The following is a 26,817-nucleotide window of genomic DNA, read 5'->3' as shown; positions in this document are numbered from 1 at the left end:
GAAAGAATTTTTCCGGGATAAAAGTCGCGCTGTATATTTTTTCGGGATAAAAAGTAGGCTTCCTTCTAAGGGTCTTAAACTATCTCCGTACTAGATTTAATTCAAATTCGTTTGATAGTTCTGAGTTTTTGCGTTCAGATAGACAATTCAGACAGACAGACGCGGCAGGCATTTTTTTGTTTATAATACGAAGGATATGTCTGAGATTCGAGAAAATATTTTATATGGTTTGGCACTTGAAATTGTCTACAGTCTGTCCCAAACTGATGGAGTTGCTAAAATAAAGAAAAAACAACAATCTACAATAAATATAATTATGACAGCCAATTTTTTATTGCATAATAATACCTATTATTTTGAATTTCGCCGTATCCAAAAGCAAACACGATCACAATAACCCGTCTCAATCATTGATCATTCTAACCCTTAAATCGATCAAAGTCCACACGCGTCAAAATCCAATAAAACCGCGTTATAGGGTTGACATTCGCGCGTTTGCAATAATCGAGCAATAACGCGACGCGATGTCGCGCTATGTGACACGAGAGTTAAATATAGACCACTCGCTGCGGGTTAACGTTACGATGCTTTGCTTGCTCGCACGAGAGTAAATGATTTATTGTAAGATAAATGTTTATAAAAATGCTTTAATTGTTTGTTAGGGTTATGCTGAATCGTTTTTTTGCGTTTGCACTTTGGCAATTTTTGCCGTGGTTTTTGAGTTTGAGCAGAAGTGAAGAAGTGTACATGGATTGTTATTAATGTTTTTATTGATGATTATAATTAAACCCTGAATTTAGAATACAAAAATTATAAGAGAAGTTATTTCTTTTGACGAAGAACACGTACACTTGTGTATTAGGAAAGAGTTTGGTAACCGCAGGAATAAATGAATTATCATAATGATTGTAGAATGAGTTATACTGGACCAGCTTTTTAAAGTCATCAAACAAGTGACAGTGAACATAAGTAATTATCAGACACATAAACAAATTTTTAGCCAATCTTTTATAGCTAACATACACAACTTCCATTAGAATCATTCTAAATTTATTGTCCATGAAAATACAAATTCCACGCTATTATATTACACCATATATCTCAAGAGCAGTAAACCCTTAGATCAAAGGACGCGGTGACGTTTCGTGTTAATCACGGAATAACTTTACCGAATTTATCATCGTTTATAAATACATAGACTTGAATGTATTGGAATTGCTTATCTTAAAAGAGGCCGGCAAAGTCATCTAATGTTAACAGACCTTCGTCTTCCATAAATATCCAAATTACCAGAATTATGCCAGCCTTCATTGATGAATGTACAAAGATGACCGATCGTTTCCAGAATGCTGCTTTTTACAACAAAGCTACGGTGAGAAAAAGAAAGAAAGAGAAAATATTAATGTTAAAATAAATGTAGGCCTACATAATTACAATATTTTGGCGGGTCTTTCATTATGTGCAGTATCGTTATCCCGTTTGCCATTGGGTGTTAGCATTTTATCATCAGGTGCCCCAACTAGCATGTTAGCTGATTCTTATATAAAAATACTACTAAAAGCTACGTGTGTTCACGGTAAGATTTTTCAATCATCGCTGTCAGTCAACGCAGTAGCGCACGCCCCTTGGCTAATGAGATGACTCTTAATAAACAATGTAGTATAATATAAGTTCCAAGTTGCGAGATTTTGTGAAGATTTTACAGAGTAGTTATTTATCTTTTTCGCCAGCAGCATTTCTGGACAGATACGACCTGATGACCTTCAAAGAAGAGCGTATTCCCATCTAAAAAGCCGCCAATGCAACAAATGCAAATGCATGCAAATTATTCCTCTGGTTTTGCAGATGCTCATGGTTGGCGGTGATCACACCATCAGTATAGGTAAACTAGTTCTCCCTCAACATAAAAAAAAATCAAAAGAAGAAGTTAATATAGAAAGCTGAATCATCAAAGTACGGATTTTACAACTGCCTAGTATTCATTCAGGCGCCATACAGACCCTACCTGTGACAATTGCTGAAACTGTTGAGGTAAATCTAAAAAGTATAGTATAGATGAAGAACCTAAAAACAGTGCCAAATAAACCTATATCAAAATTGAAAAGCGAAGAATTATATAGAAAAATACGAGGCGTTTCGAACTGTTAAGAAATCAATATTTTATGCGAAGACCAAAACAATCTACATTGCATACTTGGCGAAAATTGTTGGCCTTTGGTTATTTTTAAGTATTTCCAGTGAATGGAGGGTGGTTTGCCATTTCCTAGCGTAGCTTCCATCTGGCATCTTCTCAATGACAATTAGGTTGATCAATAAGGAATATTTTGTTTGTTAATAAATTATAGTTTTTGGTATATGCTTCGCGGAGACATTAATTCCTATCATGTTTGTCATCCTTCTTGGTTTACATTTAGGCATATTTAGTACTGACAGCCAATGAAAATTGTTGGTGTATTAACTGTATTGTATTTATTTTTCAGCAACATCTTCATTGTAGTAATATTTTGGTCCATTATATTATATTTCATTAATCTATCAACTCAAAACAATTCCGTTCTTGTATCGATCTAATCTTCTTCAAATGTCTACTATTCAATACTGTGGTCTGCATCCTGTTGCGTAGGTATAGTCACAATTCAAGGATTCTTTTTCGTCAGCCCTGTTTAATATAATAACCTGACGTATAAAGTTAGTAATGATATCATTTATTTTTATGAAACTTAACATGGATTGTCAATTAACAGAATGTTTAGCCTTAATTGGTCACTAGTCTAAAGTAGGGTGTGTTAGTGTTGTTAGCTACGTAGGAGGTCGGCGACAGGCTGTAGCTAGCGATAGGGATTACATCACTAATGCCTTTATCGATATATAGCCAAGTTATACTAAGGAAGTTAGGTTGTTGCCAATTAGGATGCGATCTGTGGTTTCTTGACAGGTATATTTACATTGGCTAATTCAAAATCAAAGGTAAACAGAAAGCAATAGAGTAGCTTCCTATGTTTGATTTTATATATTATTTTATACGTAACTGAAAATAATACGGAAAATAAATTCTTTTGTGAAATCAAAATAAAAATTGGTGTGCGGTGTGAAGTAGGGCAAGTTATTAGGATAATGTAGCGATTTCAATAATATATATTAACATAGTTTCAGAAACTAAACATAAATCGTATATATACAAGTTACGCAGCAATAGCAGATAAAAATGACATTATTCCCAATAACGTATAAAAATATGTATACATGTGAGTCTGTATGTTAGTTAGAAATAAACGCTTAAATGGTTGCATAGTTGGATTAAAACATTAATATACAGGATGTTTTTATCTCGAAAAACTAAGTATACGGACTTTCGAATCGGGATAGGAATTCCACGCGAGCAGAGACACGAGCAAAACCTACAATCCGTAAAGCTGTAAGACAATGAAATGATCGTAATTTGTCACATAAAGAATTAGGATTGTAATCGGTTTTTAAACATTTTACGAGGCATTGTTTACGACCGTCCGGCGATGCCGCCTCGTAAATTAAATATTTCTAATCTTCATGCAATATTCGACCTTGAATCTTCGGTACGTCCCAGCTATTTCGCATTGTTATTATAGTTCATAGCGCTTTATAAATCACTAGCTTTTGCTCGCGGCTTCACCCGCCTGATAGTTATCCGGGATAAAAATCACGATTTATATTTTCCCGGGATAGAAAGTAGCCTATGTTATTCCCAGGGTTTTAAACTGTCTCCATACCAAATTTCATGGAAATCCGTTGGGTAGTTTTTGAGTTTATCGCGTTCAGACAGGCAGACAGATGCGACGGGGGACATTGATTTATAATATATTTTTAAAACTTTTTAAGAGAAACACTTCCTTCATATATGGTTGTGTAACTTTAACCGTTTACGCAGTGCACGCAACGGGAGTTCTCCAAAAGAAATTTCCCTTTTTCTGTAACATTTTTCATTCATGTTCCGCTCCTATTGGTCATCCCGTGATGTTATATAGCCAATAGCCTTCCCCGATAATTGGGCTACCAAACCTTAAAATATTTTTTTTATTCGAACCAGTAATTCCTAAGATTAGCGCGTTCAAACAAGCAGACTAGCTCTTCAGCTTTATGTAATAGTATAGATGGTAACCATGAAGGTTTTATGGGTTTTCCAGAGCACCGCTGGACTCAGACGTTGTCAAAACGTTGCCCAAAAATAATTGCAGAGAAATACTAAACTGCTATGAAATTTCTAAGTGCTATAGACGCAAATCAGTTTCTCAGCATCCAGTTAATAGCGTCTGCGCGGTGTTTTATTTTTGTTTGCAAACGAATTCTCGTGAAAGATACGCGGACTCTCAGTTTCAAACGCTTGTGGTTACGTGGCTTTAGATAAATAAGTGCAATGCCAATTTTTTTCGTTTGTATATCAACTGCTAATTGACTGCAAACCGGTTTTCGATAACTAAGTACAATTTTGTTTCAACTAACGTCAATAAATTCGCATTCGTATTCTTTCTTGTTATGATTAGTCTATGCCAGAATTTAGGTAAACATTCATTTAGTTTTACTATCATTAACCACATCCACGTAGACTAAAATAAAAGTAGATAAATTGACATCGTTATGCGGGTAACATCGAACTTTGAAGTGATGCGGAGTGGGGCTTGTTGTTAGTATTTACGTATAATTTGGCACTAGAATTAATACTACAGTTTGAATATGTTTAGCATAAACGACATTTGTTTTAATTTTTGTATTAGAAACAACAGAAATGAGTATGACACTGACCTTTCTTATTAAAATATTAACAGATTACATGTGAAATGAAGTTGATAACCTATATTAATAATTAATTATTTTCGCAGTTTGTATCTGCGTATTTAAAAATCTTTATCATAAAATAACTCCAACGATGTAAGACAGACAACATTTTAAAGCATAAATTTAATTGATTATGCTATGATTTCTTATTGTGATTTCATCGCATATGAAAATAATGAATGATTAAAAAATATATCATCAAACGTTTTTTCTATAAGTTTTTAATATGATGTTAATTATAATGTCACGTGGATGTTGGCACGACCGTAATGATTCAAAACAAATACAATTTTATAAATAATACACTTAACATCGGCGCGGGGACAGCTGAGGTGGCAGGTGGCCAAACGCTGCCGGTGACAAATATGACAAGAACCGCGAATTACATGCCACCCCGTGTCACACGCAGCCCATCCCAAACTGGGTGTCATTTACTATGCCCACACTATGCCAATTTACGAGTACGCATGTGACGTCACTAGAGGCCTTCTCTGTCGCTCCCACGGGCCTGAAGGTGACAATGAGTTTTTTCTCTTTCCCGGGACACGTCACGCTCAGGCGCCGTATGACATCGGCCGTCAGCGCGTTTCGTATATTAGGTTACGTGATGGCATATATGAGATATTTTTTGCAATTCCACAAATTTGCTCATTCCTGGTCACCTACATTCGAAGTTTTCTCATTACAAGTTCGGTGGAAACTGTTCCCACAGCCCGTCTTGAGACTAGTTACTAGTTTAGAAATTTCATGATGAAGTTGCACGAAGCGAACTTTATTTTACAATTCCATAGTTTTTAGAACATAATTGGCAACACTCGCCACATTTACACCATTTGGCTGAATTAATTAAGCTTGCATTTCATTTTATTTCAGATGAAAGCGACTCGTGATCTTTTCTTTCAGAATAATTTGCTTGTCGGAGGCTGTAGCGCGTTGGCAATTACAACGATCCTCTCAATGCAAAGAGAAAGTTTTTTTCCGACGGCGACATTTCAAAGGCTTTTAATGTAGTAAACTCTGGTTTCAATTGTTAAAATCACAGCGTTTTCCTTGGTTAAAATACTCTACAATTTGGCGAATTTATCTGGCAGAAGTTTTATAACGCGGTATGAATATGTGGTAATATCTTTAATAATTCATAGATTCCTTTGAAGGCCGCGTTCAAACGAAACGTTGTGGACTCCTGCGAACCGCACAAGTGCCGGCAATCGATAGGGCTCCACCCACTGACCTATTTACGGGGATTAGGACACGGGCCCCGCTCCACGAAACAGCCCCACAGCGGCGCTTCCTTGTTTCTTTCTTTTTCTCGTATGTTCATGAATTTGCTGACGTACTTTTGGTAGTATGGGACAAGAGATATAGAATTTTATGATGACGTATATAAGGTTGATTGCGCAATGAAGCAAGGGTTGCCTTGAAAACAATATGTTTTTAGCTTTATAAAAAAAAGAGTGTCTTTTATCTCGTTTACACTAAATTATTTCATGCAAGAGAGGAAGTTATTAAATAATATCTGAACCATTTAAATATTATTTATGAGTAAATACAATGGTCGTATGTTTATGTCACGTAGAAACGTGAAATATAGTATGTCGTATTGCGTCAGCGCTCTTTTTTCTACAATCATAAAACCTAAAACTGTAGGTAGTAAGTATATTTCATGTTTAACTCATAAGTATAATGTGTCCTACCCCTTTTTAATTAAGGTAAATTTTTTCACCAATATAATACTGGTTTGATATATAGAAAACTCGTATAAAAGTTATACTCTAATACTCCAAAATAAAGTACTCCGGTGAACTTAATGTAAAAGAGGAAATGGCTAAACGAGGTTTTAACTCCGGCGCTTCTAACCAGAAAATTCTCTCGGTATCGGGAAATTCAAATTACACAATAACTAACCTTTTGAAGTACAAACCGCATTAGACCAGTGGGATTGTGGGTAACTTAATTAGAGGGGGCAGTTGCTTACCCGGGGATAGAGAACTGATATTTTATGAGTAGTGTTATTTGGGAATGCTTTTTATGGTAAATCTTATTTTTTCTTATGCGAAAGTGTGTTAATATGTTCGGATATTTGTTAGAAGTAAACGCAGGAACAACTGAATTTATTTGGATGAAATTTAACATAGAAATAGACCATGTGTTGCATGAATACATAGACTACTTTTATCCCGGTAATTTGCTTCTGTGGGAAATAATGGGATTTTTAAATAGATCACGCTGGCGTCGTACAGGTGGCGTTATAAATTGCCTCCGTGTTTTAGGGATTTTTGTAGCAAGAAGCAAAGCGGGCAACACCCAACCCGCAATAATTAGGCTAATTATTTTTTAAATACCTTATTTTTATAATTAGCTCTTCTTGTTTATGGTCACAGTTATTTTGAGATACATTTTACATCTTATAAGTACAATACTATTACCCGTTTGCGTATTACAATTATTCGAATCCAAAGAAAAATAAACTCACAGAAGTAATTATTAAAGTCTGAATTCAAAGTAACCGATCTTCACGTCACTTAATGTTCTTCCTTTGAGAAGTGCGCAGTCCCAAAGCCCCCACTCAGTTCATCGCAATTTGAGAACCCTTTTTCATCCGGAGGCTATTTTATCTCGTTTCTTGATCTTGGAGGCTGTATTTTAGATCTATACGCTTGGGTTTTGAAACGAGCGGACATTTTTCTTCGGTTACTGTTTTGTTATTGCGGAAAAGGCTCTGTTTGAAGTGCTATCAATCTCGAAAAATACTGGTTGACGATAGGAAATATTCTAGTCGGTTATTTATAGATATTGTATATCACAACTGTTTTAGTATAGCAAAATATACCAGACGGTGAAATATTTCCCATATACGAGTTTTTATGAGTTTACTATTAGTAAAATTTTTAGAATCAGATAAAATCTATTAAATCAAAACAGCAGAAACCTTTCTCCTGAAAAGATATCACCCTTTAAAATACTGAGCATTTAAATGAAATCTGGCAAAGTATGGCGATGTTATGTGCTGGCAAACGGCTTCGTATTTGGATCGCTGGAGTTAACCGATTGGAAGTGGACATGTGGGTCGACGCCATAAACTACTTTATAGTTGGGGATGTTTTGCTGATGCTATAACCTCAGAATAACTATAGTTATTATTATTATTATTTGCTATTATATGTTTAAATATTGTAGTATTAAGTAGTGTGTTATTTAATAGTAACTATAGTTAACAGCGAGAATATTATATTAGGTATACGAGTACTTGTAAAGATATTGTGCAAATGATGATAAAATAAATAAAATAAAATGTATGAGCAATGAAATGAATATTAATATTCATGATCGTAGTAGTTATATAAACATATTAGCATATTAGTATAGTATACAATATACAGTGTCACACAATATGCCATTTTTGACGTGCAAATATTTATAATGCCTCTTTACTGAATTGACAAGTTTAGTTTAGTTATAAAAATAGTCAGATGATATGTTTACTTATGCCACTCGATTTATTAGAATAATAACGAAAGTTAATTTTAAATGTAAACCATCATTATGAGGCGGCATTTCCCATTAATTAGGCATATTCTGACTTTAACAACAGCAAATTTAAAATAAAATTAAGAAATTTTGTTTGTGAAATGTTTGCTGTGTTCGGAGTAAATAATTATATTCTATATAGTTAAAAAGGCACTACGAAACAACTAACACGTAAGGCTAATTACATGGCTGTTAAATATTGGTCAAATGACTTTAATTTTGTATATGCGGCGTAATAGCTTCGTTTGGCTTTGCTAAAGGAGAATATTCAAAAAGAGCGTGGTGCTAACATTTTCTTCCAAAGTTATGCTGCGGTAACTAATTAGGTATGGGTTCGTTTTGGGCAACATTTTTGCACAACATTCGATCAACATAGATCGTGAATGGGTAAATAATAACCGGTAATTTAGGATTTGCAATAATTCCAAGTGTTAAATATATTGACACTTTTGCTTAAAACAGCGCAATGTTCCAGATAGTGTACCAAAGTGGCTAAGGGTTAAATTCCCTTCTACCAGGGTGCCGGCTGGATGTGGGACGCTTCTTACGAGTCGGTCTGGAAATCTAGCAGAGAACTATGTTCGGCAAAGGATTTCCTTTAAATGATCACGGTAGTTTTTTATTAATATAATATTAGTATGAATTTGTCTCCTTTATAAAGACATTTTTTATACAACATATAATAATTATAAAAATATAATCCGAATGTATGGCAACACATACTGAACTCTATTCCGCTGAATTCCTCAAAACAATTTTTACACGGCTTTCAATTTCCAACAATGTATAAAGAATTTTATCCGGAAGGTTTTATTGTATGAAACACTGTGCGTATTAAGTATATTGTGGAATGTCGAACAATGCGTGAGGGCGTGCCAAGGTACACGAGGCTTTATACCTAGAACAAATATTTGTAACCCGTTTGAAATTTAAATAATCGATTATGCGGTCTGTGGGGAGATATTCCTCACATTCGTCGGTACAAAATTACAGAAAATATAATGAATAAAAATACCAATGTAAAAACAACAATAATTTGATTCTCTTTGATCAATTATTTTCAATATTTGTTTACATTTTTAAACCGGCCAGCGCTCTATAAAAATAGAGTGCTGTCTCAAAAAGTATAACTAACCTATTCCCTATAGGTTTTTTAATCATCGTGTTAAATCAATTAAATAATTCATAGAATAATTATAATAATCATTTAATTAAACCAATAATTATTATAAATTTGCGTTTCACACCAAATTACTATCCGTTTGTTACTTGGTTCCCTCATTGAAAATCGGCGTTGCAGTGTCAGTCAGGCTAGTACAGCAGCAAGGAGCTGAATGAGAGTTCCCATTGTTGGCAAAGCGGGTATAATTGTGTTATATTTCTTTATATATTTTGTTTTTCACTTTTGTTGTACATTTAATATTGTTATTGTCCCAATAATCAATCTTTAATTCTTACTACGGGATTTAAAATATTGGATAGGAACTTGCATTTATTGATGGCGGTTTTCTCTATATCAATTCATTTTTCAAGTATAGAAGTAATCAATAAAATTAAAACACAGAAACGAATTTAAATGATTTTTTCAAGTTTCTATTTATTGTGGTCGCTATCCAGACAATTACGAAATATAAAATAGTTTTATGGTTCAAAAGTCGTAAATTTTTACTTCCTCTCTGTACATATCCTTATGAAACATGTACCAAATTCCGGCCGAACTAACGACCTATTTCAAATAAAGGCTCCGACGTCGGAATGTGTAATAGGCCGCATTCAGAGCGCGTTGGAATCCTTTGTTTCAGCCCCAGATTTTAGGGAACATTGTTTTGATTGATGGAGATATTTTTGGTTATTGATCGATTGTTTATGTAACTTTCGTTTGTTAGTTTTTTAAATAAGTACTTATCTAATTTCATGCCATGATGCGTCGATTTTCCGGAAAATTAAATTAAAATAAGAAATAGCTTAGTAAAATGATATAATTATAAAAAAATAGATTATATAATATATTAAGGTTATAGCTTAAGGTCCATTTTCATACATTTTGTTTCACCTTTAATCTGGGTAACTAAACAAGTATTGGCAAGTAAAGAATTTAAATTCACGTCTAGTTAGTGATTAGTTCTCGCAGTTGAAAGAAAAACGTAAAAATAATTAATATGCATGGATATTTCGGCCTTTAAAATTTCGTCATATTAAATTTTAAAGGTGAAACAAAATGTATGAAAAATGGACCTTAAGCTATAACCTTAAGTATGTATTTCTGAAGTTCTTTTAAACGTTGCCTCTTTTTATTAAAATCATGTCAAATAAATATTTGTATTTCGAACAAAAATGAAACTCTTTTTTTGTGTGAAAAAAATGTATCGAAAAAAATACAAACCATTTAAATATGGCGTCGGATCATTCGAAACAAACACTAATGAATCAATTATGTATATCTTTACAACCTCCTCGGCATGATAACCTGATAAGCATAAGCTACTTGTTTATAATATATCTAGATATTCCCATATCTAGCATTGAATTTTTAAAAGTCACGTTAATTTAGATTTGTATTCTATGATAATCCAAAGTATTTTGTGCTTTTTATTGTTAACTTAAGAGTTCATATTACAATACAATTTGAGTTCTATTATTGCTATTTATTAAAATGCTAATCTTCAAATTATGCGCATGATTTCACAGCTAACAAATAATTAATAATAGATAATGAGCAAGGCCTAATCCCTCCCACTCAGTAGTAGAGAGGCCCGTGCCCAAAAGTGGGATAGTATATAATACAGGACTGATATTATTATTATTATTAATGCCTGTAAAACAAGGTACAAGACCTAACAACTGTTGTCCAGACACATGAAGTTTCGAAGTGCCTAGACGACCTATTTCGCCAACTAAATCTGATCCGAACAAGGCTATATCAAATCTTTTTTGAAACAATGTAAGTGCAAAAATAGGTAACCTACTTCTGAAATGTCAGTGTCTGGACCAAACATTAAGGTTGAAACACACCTATCGCCCGTCAGACTTGAGATAGATTATTTGAAAATGGATTTACGTTGGCTGACATAGAGTGCATATTTTATAGGGCGTTTAGACGAATCGGTATGATTCCAAATTCATTATAACTGTTATAAAATATTACTTTTGAAATTTTCTCATACTTGTAACCTATAATAAAAGTTTGTGGCTTCTTTGTAAAGTTTTTCTGTTAAACTGTGAACAGTGGTGTTGGTTACATGTTTATTTATGCAGAACTTCTGCAATTTCACTCTTTATTTATTTAATGTTGTTTGTATGTTTTCTGTTCCTCGTGAATAAAAAAAATAAAAATTATTTAATTATAAATGACATCAGTACAGTAAATTTACGTACCTATGTTATTCAGTTAAAATAATTATTGTTTTGAAAATGAACAGCGCCCTATAAACTTATTGGAACTATAATACATGCGCGGCCGCAGCAGCGTGATCATTCAGCGCGTGTGAACTTCGAATAATACATGGTGTAACCATGGTAACGGTAAATTTAAAATGTAAGAGGATTGGCATTGTTTTTAGACGTATATTATTGTCAAACAACTATCCAACATACACAAACGTTAACTTACTCGATATGAAAACTATACTATAACGCATAAATTCCTACTAGGAGTACACAGCCTCGCAAATTAAATGTTTTCTGGTGCTAGAGAGTTAATAATTAAAGGGTACTTTTACAATTCGGCAAAATGATTCGATATTGTTTTTTTTTATTCTATAAGAAACCGACGTTCAATGACTATGTTACTAATTCATATTTTATGATTAAAAAATCAAATAAATTATAATATGTCAAGGTTTACTTCGACTTAGACCTTAACGCAATTTTGAGGCTTCCGTTGTCGGAGCGATAGTCTGTGGTCCAGCCTTTAGTGTCTATATTGTATGTGGTGACCCAGATCCGACTACTAATAGATTAAACAGATGTGACGTGTCGATTCGGGGATGATTTATGCCCGAAAATAGGTGAGGCTTGATTTTGAAAGGTCACGCGGGCTCATTAGTTATTGAATCAGCGTTCTACTTCTACATTGTTGGGGTTTTGGGGTGATATAAGCACAAAATGACTTTTTTTATTATAAATTTTAGGATTGATGTAATAGATGACGTGAATATGAAGATGTTAAGAATTGGAGGTTTTTAATAGAACCATGATGTAAAGTCACACAATATTAAACTGTACTAATGTAATTTTTAGGAAAACGACAAAATAATCTGTACTGAAAACGCAGACGAAGCGCTAAAACCTCCAAAGTTTATTAGCCAGTTTCCTTTGTGATGGTTGTAGTTGGCGTCTCATCTTTTTTTCCGGAAGCCAACAGGTAAATTCAACAGCAAATATTTTTATTCAAAACCCATTTCAGGTAATGCATTGTTCCTGATAATTCTTGTAATTGTTTAGAGTTTAATTACATGTAATGGTTTTGTCCATAATGTTCAATACAAACTGTGACACAATATATTATAACTTGTAAATAACCTAGTGTGTACTCAACTTTAGTTAGCAATAATTTTCTAAACTTAAAATTATACTGACGAAACTTCGCAGTAAACCATCTATGTAACTTAAAATCTATATCTGTCTACCAAACCAACTATATTTACACCAAGTCCACGGTCAAAATATAAATAAACGCTGCCTCCAATTTGCAGACAGCGAGCCTTAAGTTCCAAAGGTTATTAGGTCAAAACAAGACGTCTGGAAGGTACGGATTTAGATGCATTTTTGCTGTCGCCTGAAATGGATTGGAACTTTATTGGACGGATTGGATCTTCAGCATATCGATTGAGTTCAGCCAGCCGTTTGAGAAAATATGAGTAAGTTTCTTTTGAATTTTATTGGTTTTGTTATCAATTGTTGCGTTACCGTTTCTAAATTGACGATGTTTTGATTATTGAATTCGAGAAAATATTGTATTTTAATACTGTGACAGTGTCGTATTGAATTTTAATTAATACGGATTTTACAAAGGGCGTTGGGGTCACCTATATGGCCCGTCGTAAAAACCAAACAAAATTTTGCGACAGACTTGGTAAAGTAGGTGAAAAATAAATAAGAAGATAAAGCAAGGTCATTTCGAAAGTCGAGTGACGATGCGACTTAAAGATTTATGTGTACAATATCTTTCATCACGTTGAGAGTTGAGACTTAATGCATCGAAATTATAGTATTAGTGTGCATCCAAAATTGAACACTAAATGGAAACCGGTGTTGCAGTTATTATCAAGCCCTAGAAAAAACTCTTTGAAGCTTACTTTTTATTGCCAACGTAAAGATGTTACTTTATTTACTTTCAAGTTTATTTGATAGTGGTTTTTATTTGCCCTCTACTTATTTTTTGCAACATTAATATTATATTTTATAAGTCTAAATGATATTTTAGATTGCCTTGAAAGGTCACTTTTGTTTAATATTGATTTCTTGACAAAACCAGCGTGTAATCAAAATAAAAAATCTTAAGCAACAGGAGGTAAACATGTTTTGTTGAGTTTTCTTATTATGTCTAGGCTGATTAGGACAGTAAATTTTTATCAAAGAATTCTATGCTGTATAAGGTTGAACATATTTGCAATATTATTTAATATAATCGTAGAATTTTTTTCGGCCGAATAATAAAGACGTATTATAAATGCATTATTTAGGTACATAAATAAAATGATTAATAAATAAAATAGTCCCTAATGTATAGCCATAACTAGATATTGGATTATATATATGCATTTACATATTAGCATATGCTTTGCATATTTTTGTCATTTTCGCCGGTTTTGCATAATGCCTAAAATTATGGATATAAAAGATATTTTCGCTAAATTAGGTGAAATAAGATTAGAAGAGAAAGGAGAAATTTTCAATATTTGAGTGGAGAGGGACACTATAATATTAAACCCTTCTTTTTTAGGTACACGGTAAAGTATAGTAATATATTATATCACTTGTTATATAGTCAGTTAGAAAAACCGTTGAAGAAATTCAAATAATCTTTATTTCTACGTAACTTATTTTATTTATAGAACATAAATAATAAGCTTTTTAGGTTATTTGAGCGAAGAAAAAAATGTTAGAATACTAAAATCACATTATAGTGGTTCGAAATTTGGAATCTAAACCTATGAATAGCTACACATAATAGCAAAATAAAATCATTACAAAATAAACATTTTGACATAAATAAAACTATCTGGGCAGTTGACTGACATTTTTATCAGTATGTTTTGTTTTTTTTTCAACCTCTAGCCCAAATTGATAATTCAATGGGGTCAAATTGATAATTGTGATGAAGTTTCTTTAATCATAAAGCCCCTGTGATGATAAAATATTAAAATAATGCAAGGGAGTATCGACCTTATGCAATGATTTCGAATCATATTATTCCATCAATAAGTTTTACTTTAATTTAAGAACTTTGTTTGTTTACTAACAGTTACTAGTTTTTAAAAGGTTTGGTATTTAGGCACTAGTGTGTTTGTTTGATATCTAACATTTTATTCAAAATAGTGATTCAAAGGCAGGTTAAGTTATCTAAGACTTAGGAAAAACTGAAGTGATGGTCGTCTGAAATGTCAGTTACAATATCTACTTACATTTAAAACATACAAAATCTTTGCCTCATATAAAAATACCGCGATAAAATCCGTAAAGTAGTTTTATTTTAATGTCCAACATCCGCGTAAACATAAGAAATCATTATCTTTACCTGATAAATAAATATAACTAGTGAGTAAAAATTAGTTTCTACAATAACGATTACAATTTACCATCTACACAAATGCTTCAATTTACAAGATCAGGATATAACCGATCATGCCAATGAATAAAACGTATGAAATGAGAGCCAGTAACATGTCATTTGAAAGGAATAACTGCAGAATAAGGAGTAAATTGTTAAATAAAGTAGGAAGGAAACACGTAGTTTCTAAATATTACTATTACAGTATCCTTTAATTCAAATATTGCCTTTAGATAATGCAAAATATTTCTTTCTTTCCATAATACATTGCCATTGGCTAGCCGTGGCGATGGGTATAACTCGATTCCTGCCGGCTTCCCTTTTGTAACTTATGTAAAATCTAATTTTAATTAGACCGATAGATAGTACCTATATGTAGTGTCGGGTCCGCCACTGTTGGCTAGAGTCGCCATCCTATAATGTAACATGGAACGCAGCAACCCTATGCAAGCAACAAAAACGCATCAATGGTTAACGAAAGGGAAGTTGTACTTGAACTACGGGGGCGGAGGGCCGCATCGATAGATGTAAACTAGGTCAGGGTGGCTCGCGTCACGTGCCGGCTACCGCGCAGGGTTGCCCTCCTTCAGCGCATAACGGCCCTGCTACTTTGTCGGGAACACGTGTTGCCATCCTTGTCATAGTTCCCATACTGCGCTTTAAAATTACCTAGCCATGATATGAAGTTATATTTTATTATTTATTACCACAGTGTAGCTTTTATCAAAATTGCTTGGGTATTAAATATGAGGTGTGATATTAAAGACAATTATAATCAATGCAATAGACAAATGTTTTTGGATTTTTTTATTTTTTTTTGTATTAGTAGGATAGTGTGAGGATCAATAAATCAATATTTGATGTTTTATTTTACAAACATAAAAAATAATAAATATAATAATGCATGCGTGTACCTATATATCCAAATAAAATACTCAATAATTGAAACAACGTGAGGTTGAGGACATAGGATGTCTGATTATGCATGATCTTTATCTAAAAAAAAATGCTATGGAATCGAATGTCGCGACACTTATGTATTTTAGTGTTTATTTATTCGTTTATTTAAAACTTTACACACCGCAAAATTGTACACCGCAAATACGAGTATAAGAAACAAGACAAATTTGTATACAGACGGTGGAAATGATTAAAACATCGGTCGTACAGGTGGTGGCGTTTATTAGTTTTTACAGACCTGTACCACGTTTGAAGTGTTACCTAAGTAAAATAGAATATTAAGAAATAGTTATATAACAATTCAAATATGTTTTGAATAGTCGACTAGACTTTACAACTTTAAAGGTTTCACTTAGGTATGTTGTATCTTTTTGTTCATAAAAAGGACCAACGTTTTTAAGGGAGATTTTTTTTTCTCATATTACAACAGATGTTATAATCCATTTTTTTTTTACATATTGTTGCTATATTTTTGATTTATGAATGGAGATTTATATTTCTAGTGAAAAAAAAAAACTACAAAAATCTACATAAATGATATATTATGGTTAGTGAATCAACAAATGGTTTCCAAATAGTTTTTAATTATCATCCTTGAATATTCAGTATATATTAATTATTTATTTATTTGCATATTTTTATAATTTATAAGCAGACTGGCGACCACTGCATAGATATTGTCTAGTCAAAATAATTTTAACTCATACAATAATTTGTATCTGAAAACGAATCAGCGCGGCAGAGTATATAGTACCTAGGCCATTGTTAAAGATGGTGCTGCACAAATAATGAGGTGTTTTTGGTAAAGCGCTTACAGCGTTTAACGTAGTGATTACATTCTCTTTGTACATCGTGCAGTCATGCACATGTCAGCGCGCTGAACGCTCCGTTTCGCTCCCCACCGATCCGACTATGGCCTTGGAGAACACCTAGACATTATGGACACGGTTTTGTTCTGATCTGGTTGCGTAGATTGCGTTTTTTATGACGACGAAAATAATGATTCATAATTACTTATACGTAGTCAGCCACGATACACGACTGATAGATTGTATGAATAATAAAATAATTAATATGGAACGTCTTACTATGAACGTAGATTCATTTAGCGCACGCACATAGTAGAATATTATCCTGTATTTGTCAACGAACCGTGTAATGAATCAATAATTTCACGAAAGTTTGTTGTATTTTTTTTCCTGGTATGGTGGTTGATTGTATATTCTGAGCTGTTGATAATGTGTGTTGGAGTCTAAATTTATAACAAAGAAGAGGTCTCGCGCCACCAATGGACTTAAATTGGATCTTTCTTAAGATGACTTATGTGTGACTGACAAGCCATCTTGGTGGGTATTACACCAAGTGGTAGTGATCACTATTTAGTCAAATATACAGTATACTCGGAAATCTATGTACATTTGTCAGAACACAAGTTTTGGGTTATGTTAAAAAACTTTAAGCATTTTTTATTCAATATGTATCTGATTATAACCAGTTTTGTGTGTAATAAATAAATAAAAATAAATTTATTATACAGACTTATATACAAAGCACTCTTCTTTACTCAAGTTATTACCAAGGTTATACTTTTTATACCCACGAGTCTTCAACGTGTAGTTTAGTGATAAGTCGTTTACCTTCGAGTTAAATTTGATCCTAGACAAATTATGTTTTTATAAAAGAGTTTATCAAGATTTTTCGATCTCTGAAATTAGTGTAGGTACAATCTAAAATATCTATACATATTATAAAACAAAGTCCCCTTTTATGTGTGTATCTTATCGATTTTCTCAAAATCGTCGGAACAGATTTTTATGAAAATTGATATAGAGATAGTTCAAACCTCTGGAAAAGTGTTAGGCTACTTTCTATCCCGGGAAAATATAAAGCGAATCCTACTACTACATAAAGCTGAAGTTTAAACGCAATAATCTCAGAAACTATTAAACCGACTTTGTTTTTTTTTCTAATAGAAAGCTACAATAATAAATGCTATAGGGTACTTTTATCTTGGGAAATCTTTTTCACGTGAACGAAGCCGCAGGCATAAGCTAGTTACAAATATAATATGAATTATGTTTATGATATCTCAAATTCTAACGATATGTATAATACAATACATAGACACAAGAAGAACTATAGTATTGTTGGTTTAGTATTGATAAAGAAGACTGATCCAGAAGAATAACGTATGCCAAGAGAATGAGCAGTCAATATAACTCTTAATATCTACAAATAGAAATTTATGAGAAATTTGAAATTCATTATACCAACCTTAAATATAAAAATCGTTCATGTAAGTAATTAAGAAATATAATATGCGTCGTTTAAGTCGTGGTTTACCAGTAAAACATATACTTTAATCAATTTATTAATTTATATAATTATGTGCAAAATATAAAGCCATATTTATAAGACATACGTTCCTAAGACAGGTTACTAAAGTGAGCTGGAAGGTACTTTAAAAAAAAAAGATCGAAAAGATTTATTTAAATAAATGATTTAATAAGATGTATAAATATCTATATTAAATAGTAATATCAATAAACATTTAAACCCCAAAGCCAATAGAAATGAGGGTAGTTTAAAATGTATCCCATCGGTTGCTTTTACGGACGTAGAAATGCGGGCGTCGTCGCTACTGGCATCTGAATTAGGCTACCGGAACTCATACAAAATGAATTTTTAATCATGTATGATCTTGGGGTATCTCTTATTCAACTCAAGCACAACGACGTCGACTACCGAGCTAACGTTTACGACTTCTATAGATTAAAGATTTATAGAATTGCTAAAGTATTAATGTTATATCATATTGGATGAATATGTATTATTGATTACTATTTTTTACTAAAAGTGACCGTTGTGAGTAAATATAACTGCTTTGTAAAACATTTTGAGGGTAAGGTATAGAATATAATAAATATCAGCCCTGTATTATACTGTCTCACTGGTAGGCACGGGTTTCCTCTACTACTGAGAGGGATAAGCCTTAGTCTACCAAGCTGGCCTAATGCGGATTGGTAGATTTCACACACCCTCAAAATTCCTATAGAGAATTTCTCAGGTATGCAGATTTCCTATGCAGGAAGGTAAGGTGAGTGATATTAATAAGACTAAACCATAAACACTAGAATGAATAATTAACAAACAATATTATCACTAAAAATCAATACTTGCTACAAGCTTTACCCTTGATACTGTTAAAATAGCTGATATCAAAGACAGCATAAACTAACCTCCGACAGATAGTCAATCAATACAATTACAACACTACAGCATCCATTATCAGTTACGTAACGGGAATGATCAGGGAGACAACGCGAGCAAAACCAGGATGAAAAGCTGTATCGATGTTACACATTAATATTCTTTAATGTGCGTGTATGACATCATGAAGAAGTTATTATGATGGTCGTTTGGGTATTGCAAAAGGGTGTGTTGTGCCAAACGAGCGCCAATGAAGGTTATCTAGGCATACTTTCCCTTCTAGGCAATAGACGTGTAGAGTAATCTTTCAACTACCTAATTTATACATTAATCATCAAATATTAAAACGTATTAGGACTATACAAGTTGAAATTTAAATTGAATAAATTAACGGCTTTCCGTGGCAAAACATTTCATTTTACCCGCATTATTTCGTTTACAACTTTCGGAATGCGAACCGAAAGTGGCACGCAAAAATAACTCCCCGTAAATAAAGGACAGATGACACAATTCAGACACGATAAAGGACAAGTTAGTGTTGCCCTTTGTCGATTCCATAACGTGTAGACAGGAGCCAAGATATGGCGCTTATTTTTGCGTGTGGTTAAACGTGACTCAAAAGTTTATAGTCATTTAGCAGATCGAAGTGGGATTTGTTTGTGATCGCATTGAAACATTGCGCGGGTAAAACGTTACGGCCAGCTGCCAAGGACTGGCAAATGGTGAGAAACAGAGCGGTACATACCAGTATTCGTCCGGTGGTAGTCTGACCGGATATAAGTTCGCCGGCCCAGTCTTTCGCTTCGGTCATGAACGTCCCCTCGAACTCTTGTTTGCCCTGTCGCGCGGCTTTCTGCTCCTTCTGCTTGGGGTCGTTGGGCGCCAGCTCCGGCTCCTTGTGGCAGCAGACGAACGCGCACGCGCGCCATAACAGCACCACGAGCAGTCCGGCGAGGAACGTGAATATCGACGACAGCAGGAAACACCACCATTTTCGGACACTGAGGCAGTCATCTTCAGGGTTCGGCGTAGTCGCCTCTTCCTCGGACGAAGCCATTCCCCGAGGGCGCGAGGCATCCAGTCAGGCGCGCCATGCACGTGCACCGATGCGCGCGCCCTCACGCCGTGCCCGCGCGCGACTGAGCGACCGCCGCCCGCCGGCCCGCCCCGGCCGCCCCGTCCGCCCGACCGCCCCGCGGTCGATGCCGCCCGATCGATCCGCGACGGCGCACTACCGCCCGCTCCTCGACTCCACGCTCCACATTCTCCTAAGATTACCTTCTCTATCCTTCTTGGCTGATGAAGCGCGCCTCAGGCCGCGGCCCGTCTGCCGACCATCGTCGCCGCCACGGCTTTTATGACTGCAGATGTTTCTCTCACGGTTTTTATCGATGCCATAACAGTGTTCGACCACACTCACCGTTGCAATGCGCCCGATGTTCGCCGTTACACTGTTTACCGGCTATGTTACGTCGAGTGAGTGAATTATCCGGGGAATGCGGAGGTTTTCGACAAAGGTCAATGTATTCAGCCCGTGTCCCGATAAGCGTAGCGCTACGCCGCCCTGTTACTGCGTCAGCGGACGCTACGAATCTCGTAGACGTCTACGGGCTGCGATTGGTCGAGCGAAATGCGAAAGCGACGATACGTTCGCGCCTCTCGCTATAATAACGTAGCTATTTGTCTTTTCTTTGTTACACACGGACTCGGTTTTATGTGAGTTGCCTCTAGTTAAAATAAATGAGCCAATTAAAACATAATGGACACTTTTATACGAAACTTTGGGCAAAGATAAATCACAAGTGACACTCATTGTTCTTATCAAGTGAAACTTTTACGAAGAACCTATCTCCAAATTCAATAAAAAGATGAAAATATTTTTTTATAGACAGATATTAATATAAATACGTCCGTATTGGTAAACGCTAAAAGCAAATAAATAATATGAAGTAGTGGCGGGATCGGTGTGTAGAGTAAATCGGGAAGGGTCGGACGGTCTCATATTCATTATTAAAATTCTAAGAACCGCTGCAGCCGAAGGCCGCCGTGAATTACTATTTATTCAGAAAAAGCTTTGCCCTTGAACACTACTTTATTTTCATTGACGTCCTTAATAGCTGTTTACTGTGTTAATAACAAAAATAACGTATTTATCGTTTTAAAATAAAACTTTATAGTTAAGTATACGTCTCTATTATCTATATATCTGAATGTTACTAAGATTTGAATACAATAGTAAAAGTACGATGACTAAAAATAACTACTAAGTACAGAATGATCGAAATCATTCGAGTTTCTAGCAAAGCATAACATTTGTCAACCATGAGAACATAGTACAGTTAGCCACAAAAATAGCTGAATAAATTAAATATTTCAAATCGGCTTTAAAATTTTGTGTCCGTACCATACAAGGTTTATAATAATTAACTAAATTAAATTTCACAGGGTAAATTTATTTTAGAAAAAATATTTCGATTGGAGTTAATGTGTAGAATTGTTTTGAAGTTTTAAATTTGTTCAGCTACAACAAATAAATAGTATAGTAGAAAGTAGCTGTATCTTCAAACAGGTAGATATACTTATGTGCAGTGATTATAACTAAGACTTACTAACCGTATGTGTCGAATACAATATTCATAAATATAAAAACGAAACAAAACTAGCAGTTTAGGGCGTAATCGCGGGCAAAGTTTGTGTCAAGTAAGACCTTTATTTGGAGAAGCCAGAAAATAGCAGTTAGCAATGCATACATACCTACTTGTAACTTGATCCCCACCCGCTTACCAGCCATCGATACCTTTTAAACTTGTGATATATGTTTTTGTAAGTATCGGCTTTCCTTTTGTAATTGATAACAATCACCATGAGCGAGTGTACAGTAATATTTTCTACGAATACCAGTATTTTTAGTAAGTATCGGCTTTACTTTTGAAAATATTCGCAATCACCTATAGCGAGTATACAGAAGGCAGAGTTATTGTCTGTTCTAAGTAAAGAATATCGAACGGCGATATTTTTGACTCCACGGTGACACTGACGCTAATGGAGGCCAATCGCTGTCACTTCTGATAAGTTAAATAAAACCTTTAGAGGTCGGGAACGATTTCTCAGACATAGTGGGTATTTCTAAGCGGTCTTGATCATTTTTTGATAAAAAAATTAAGAAGGATTTCCAATGTCATCATCTCTTGTGTTTTATCGAATCAAAACACATCATCAGCATTTGGATGTCCATTGCTGGACGTAGGCCTCCAAGCAGTTCCTATGACTCTTATGAGGTCGTGTGACATAGTTGGTATTTCTAAGCGGTTTTGATCATTTACTATTGAAGAAAATTGAAGGGTTTCCGACGTCATCAAAACCTGTTTTTATCGAAATAAAACACATCATCAGTATTTGAAAGTCCACTGCTGGACATAGGTATCCAGAAAATTTCCTAAGAGTTTTATCACGTCGTCTGTTTGCCTGTTTTTATTTATTTATTTAAGGACCTCGAACGAAGGATACACGACATAATAAAAACAATGGTGTAGCATTTTCACAATTAGCACTGTGACGTGCTAAAATAAAAATATAAACAACTAAAATACTAAACCTAAACTTACTTTAATTTTTTAAATATTTACTTTGGATATAAATCTTGCCAAGAATAATACACATTGTTAAGTTACATAATGAATTGGCAGATTTTGTTTGTTTGAGCCAAAATGCACTAATTTGTCGACGGCTCTCTGTTAAAACATGACCAAGTTGGCTTGAAATTCTTGAATAGTGCTTTACATTCGGAAGAAATGTGACGAAATGTTGGATTATTTTTTAATGAGACAAAGTAAAGGAAAACTGCCGGATGGAGCCATTGGAAGCTTGTCGGAAGTAACTTTTGCTGTATAAAGATGTAAAATCAACAGTAATTTTTTACAATTTGCGGACAGTGTTTTCGGATAGCCTTAGGGTTTTTCAGTATATTTCATTGGTCGTTACACGAATGAATGGATTAGGAGAATATTTTACAATAACGGAAATATTTTTGACACCCATGATGTCTGAGTATGCGGCCAAGGAAATCATCTTCAATCCCCACAGTTTCTAGAAGTTACTATTCTTAATTTGAAACAATAGCACATTTGACTATGTTTGATTTTGTGATTTTTTTAAGATGTAATAGCAATTAGTACAAAAAAGAAATTCTTGTGAAAACAGCATTAAAATTTGATAAGAAATGAGGCAGTAATTCATATTTCAAATATTGCTACGTGCAGGAGTGGGGATATCGCTCCATCCCTTTCTTTCGCACGCATCTTAATTCCCGCTGACGTCACATGCAAGTATTGCGTCCCTTTTTTGTTTTTTGACACTTTCCCCTACTACCTAATTTCAATGACTTATAACTTGTGGATTTTCACCAGGTTTCAATGATTGCTTGGTTTTCAGAATTTATATGACGTAAGTATTTTATAAAAGTTATAAATAATAAAAATAAGTTAAATACCCTATTGGTTACTAAAAATATTCTGGCGTTCCCCCCTCCTCCCATCCTATAATAGTTCCTTATCCTTCTCCAACGCATTCTTCCTAACTTTCCTCCAGGGCCATACAGTCGTTAAGCCGGGGCATTCCAGTATACTATTCGCAGGTTTCTCCTTGTGTTAATTGCGGGATACAATACCCAAAAAAAAGGGGTCAGGAAGCTTATTATAAAGTAAAATACGTTTTTTTTTTCAGTCATTTTTATTGTTTTCCTCAACTTATGTTACTAGGCTTATGACTAATGACAAGAAAATAAAAAATGCAGGGAAACCATTTAATGCTTACAATTTTTATCACTTTTATAATCACTCATTCTTGTTATAAAAATTATGCATTGTACCTACTTAGGTTAATAAAACAATCAATAATTTTCATTTCTACAACTCAGTCTCAAAACAACCTAATATAATATTTTTTTATTTATTTATTTATTTACTACTAATTGCTTTATAAAAGTTAGCATTTCTAAAAATTGCGCCTATTATTTTGTTTTTATTTCAATAAACATATCAACAAGATTGGTATTATACAGTAAATCTTCATGAATGGAGAAAGTAACAATCAATATGACACAAGACTAATAAAATGTTATAAACAATTAGCTTTTGCCTGAAGCTTTGTCCGCGTGAAAAAGTTTTTCCTGGATGAATATTTTCCCGAGATAAATGTAGCCTAAAGCCTCATATATGTATATGTAGCCTCAGAAGTAATGTTGTTGTACTTGTTTTGTGATTATTGTTTTTGGGTGTAAATTGTAGTATAGATTTTTGTTACACGGAAGCCGCTTTGGACAGTTCTGCCTACATCTACATTGGTAACTACTCTATGTATTGTTTTTAGTGTAAAGCCCATTGAAGCAATTTAAATTACATGATACAAAGAACTTTCACATGTATTTGAGCTGACTATTTCTGTAGTATGTTTATTATAGAAGTGTTAAGGTAGTTCAGCGTTTGATGCTCTGGAATTTAAAATTAGAGTGGTGTTGCTACATACTATTGTTTATTTGGAGCCATTTCTTAAAAATAGTATATTTAAGGACCCTGATTTTCTAATTATATCACTCTATATATGCACTTCAAGTTTATAACCATCAGTAAATTTAAAAGAATTCTGTATGAAATAATATAATTAGAATTATTCTTATACAAAGTAATAACTATGTACTTACAACAAATTTCATAACAAGTTATAATAAAAAAAAGAAATAGATAAATAAAAATTACATATTTACAAGTCTGCCTTCGGTTCTGGGACTACATCATTAATCCATTGTAAATATTGTGGGTTGCCATTCTGTATCGGTAAAGATATAACTTCGCACACTTCATACGGATGGTGGGCCTTTACATACTCCGTTAGCTTGTTCACTTGTGATGTGCGTGTCTTTATCATCAGCAAGGCCTGGAATTGTGAACATATATTAATTGGCATAAATATTATATATGTTTAGTTTTCAACAGTTGTCTTGATTTTATTAAACATAAAGATAGGTAACAATACTCTATACATAACAAAGAAATATTGAATAGTTAGGTATGTCACAGTAGCAAGGACCCATTTATATGGAAACAGAAGCTAAATTCCAAAAGGCAAGCTGGCAGAATCAGTCACTTTATCAGTTATTGTTTAATCAATTATCTCGATTCCTGCCGGCTACTCTTTCTTAGTTTATGTAAAAACTAATTATTTGCATGATGCATATTATTAGTACCTGTAAGTTATGTCAGTTTCCTTTCAGAAAATTTCACCCTTCCGCACTGGTAGGTAATATTTTTTTGTCTATTATTCAACAAACATTATATTTTATGCCAGTGTGTCTAGACAGTTAGACATTGCTCAGTTCTGACTACATAGTATTATAAAAGTTTAAGGTCTTTTTCAAAGGCAATAAGATCTTTAACAGATCCAATTAAATATTTGTAGCAATGTATCTAATTTATCCATATCCTGTAAACTGCAATAATATTTTAAGCCTGTTCAGGATGAATACCTATTTTCGGATTTTGTTACTGTTTTTTCTTTTTTTAAGTTGTATATCAAGTATATATTTCATAAGTATATTACCTCACTGTCTTCGTTAATCTCATTCTTCCACTCGTAAATGGAAGTGACTTGCGGTATGATGTTGACACAAGCGGCGAGTTTGTTCTTCACAAGTCCTGTGCCAATTGTCTTACCCACCTCTGTGTTGGGGACTGTCACATAGGCCACTGAAAACTTATCTGGAATGGAAAAATGTTCCTTAAAATATATTGTTATAAGTTCTATAATGCAAGGCTTTACACATATTTTTGAATGCCAAATGTTTGTAAACACTGTCAGCAAGTCATGTTTATAAACAGTTGTACTTTTTAAACTTTTGAGATATTTTTGAGTCATTAATAACAATATTGTTAGATGTAATCTAGGTAGTACGGATATGTTATTTTAAAATTCAATTTCAATGTTACGCCGGTCTTTGATATAAAAAATGTCAAGTTAACATTTGAATTACTTATTTTCGGTCAAAAGTTATTTGCACACTAGTATAACTACGTAGGCAAATGTATACGATTACACAATATGATTATAAAACATTATTCTAGAAAAAAAAAACAGACTATTCCGTAATTCTGTTTTCCGGATCATTCTTATTGGTAAACACGAAAACAACAATAATTACCAGGAATTACCGCTCCAGACATGTTGGCGTAGTTCACAGCGAAACTAGATCTCAAAAATGAAAGACACAATGTAAACAATGCTTGTCTATTGAAATGCGTGAGCATTTTCCGCAAACGGCAAAAGTAATTTGAGATTATTTTGATTTTTGGTTCTTCCAGAAAAAAATATTTTGACAAATGACAGTGTCACTCGAGACTTGACAGATGATAACTGTTTAGTGATGTGCGCAGTGCGATTTTGAAACATAGTAAATGTTACTATTATTCGGTTACATTGAAGACTCAGGATATATTGTAATAGTCCTTTGGAACAGTATTTCCGATGGTGAAATGGATGAGCTCCTG

General features: G+C 33.8%; 2 protein-coding genes across 17 annotated transcripts in view; both read right to left on the bottom strand.

The window, feature by feature from the left end:
• Positions 1–20,438, bottom strand: part of LOC115440680 (calcium-activated potassium channel slowpoke) — a 66,686-nt gene extending 46,248 nt beyond the window's left edge. For 14 of the 16 annotated variants that reach the window (XM_037440834.1, XM_037440830.1, XM_037440836.1 and 11 more), the window contains exon 1: positions 20,025–20,438. In XM_037440834.1, coding sequence (XP_037296731.1) covers positions 20,025–20,336 — 312 coding nt within the window. In that variant the 5' untranslated portion in view covers positions 20,337–20,438. The remainder of the gene's footprint in view (positions 1–20,024) is intronic. The other 2 variants (XM_037440835.1, XM_037440839.1) reach the window with 1 other exon arrangement.
• Positions 20,439–23,988: 3,550 nt separating this feature from the next.
• On the bottom strand, positions 23,989–26,669 carry LOC115440690 (protein CutA homolog). Its single transcript, XM_030165105.2, has 3 exons — positions 26,472–26,669; positions 25,874–26,031; positions 23,989–25,210 (listed from the first exon to the last, which is right to left on the bottom strand). The coding sequence occupies exons 1-3, from the start codon at positions 26,575–26,577 to the stop codon at positions 25,037–25,039; spliced, it is 438 nt and encodes a 145-aa protein (XP_030020965.1). The 5' UTR covers positions 26,578–26,669; the 3' UTR covers positions 23,989–25,036.
• Between the last annotated feature and the right edge of the window lie 148 nt (positions 26,670–26,817).

Source organism: Manduca sexta, chromosome 20, assembly GCF_014839805.1.
Source record: "Manduca sexta isolate Smith_Timp_Sample1 chromosome 20, JHU_Msex_v1.0, whole genome shotgun sequence".
Lineage (NCBI taxonomy): Eukaryota > Metazoa > Arthropoda > Insecta > Lepidoptera > Sphingidae > Manduca > Manduca sexta.
The sequence above is the reverse complement of the archived record's forward strand: the minus strand, read 5'-3'. Positions and strand labels throughout refer to the sequence as shown.

Excerpts from the sequence above, each read along its gene's own strand:
- LOC115440690 (XM_030165105.2), bottom strand. The coding sequence starts at position 26,577 with ATGCTCACGCATTTCAATAGACAAGCATTGTTTACATTGTGTCTTTCA. Across the intron at positions 26,032-26,471 it reads GTCTGGAGCGGTAATTCCTG|ATAAGTTTTCAGTGGCCTAT; the intron begins GTAATTATTGTT and ends TTTCCATTCCAG. Across the intron at positions 25,211-25,873 it reads AGATTAACGAAGACAGTGAG|GCCTTGCTGATGATAAAGAC; the intron begins GTAATATACTTA and ends TCACAATTCCAG.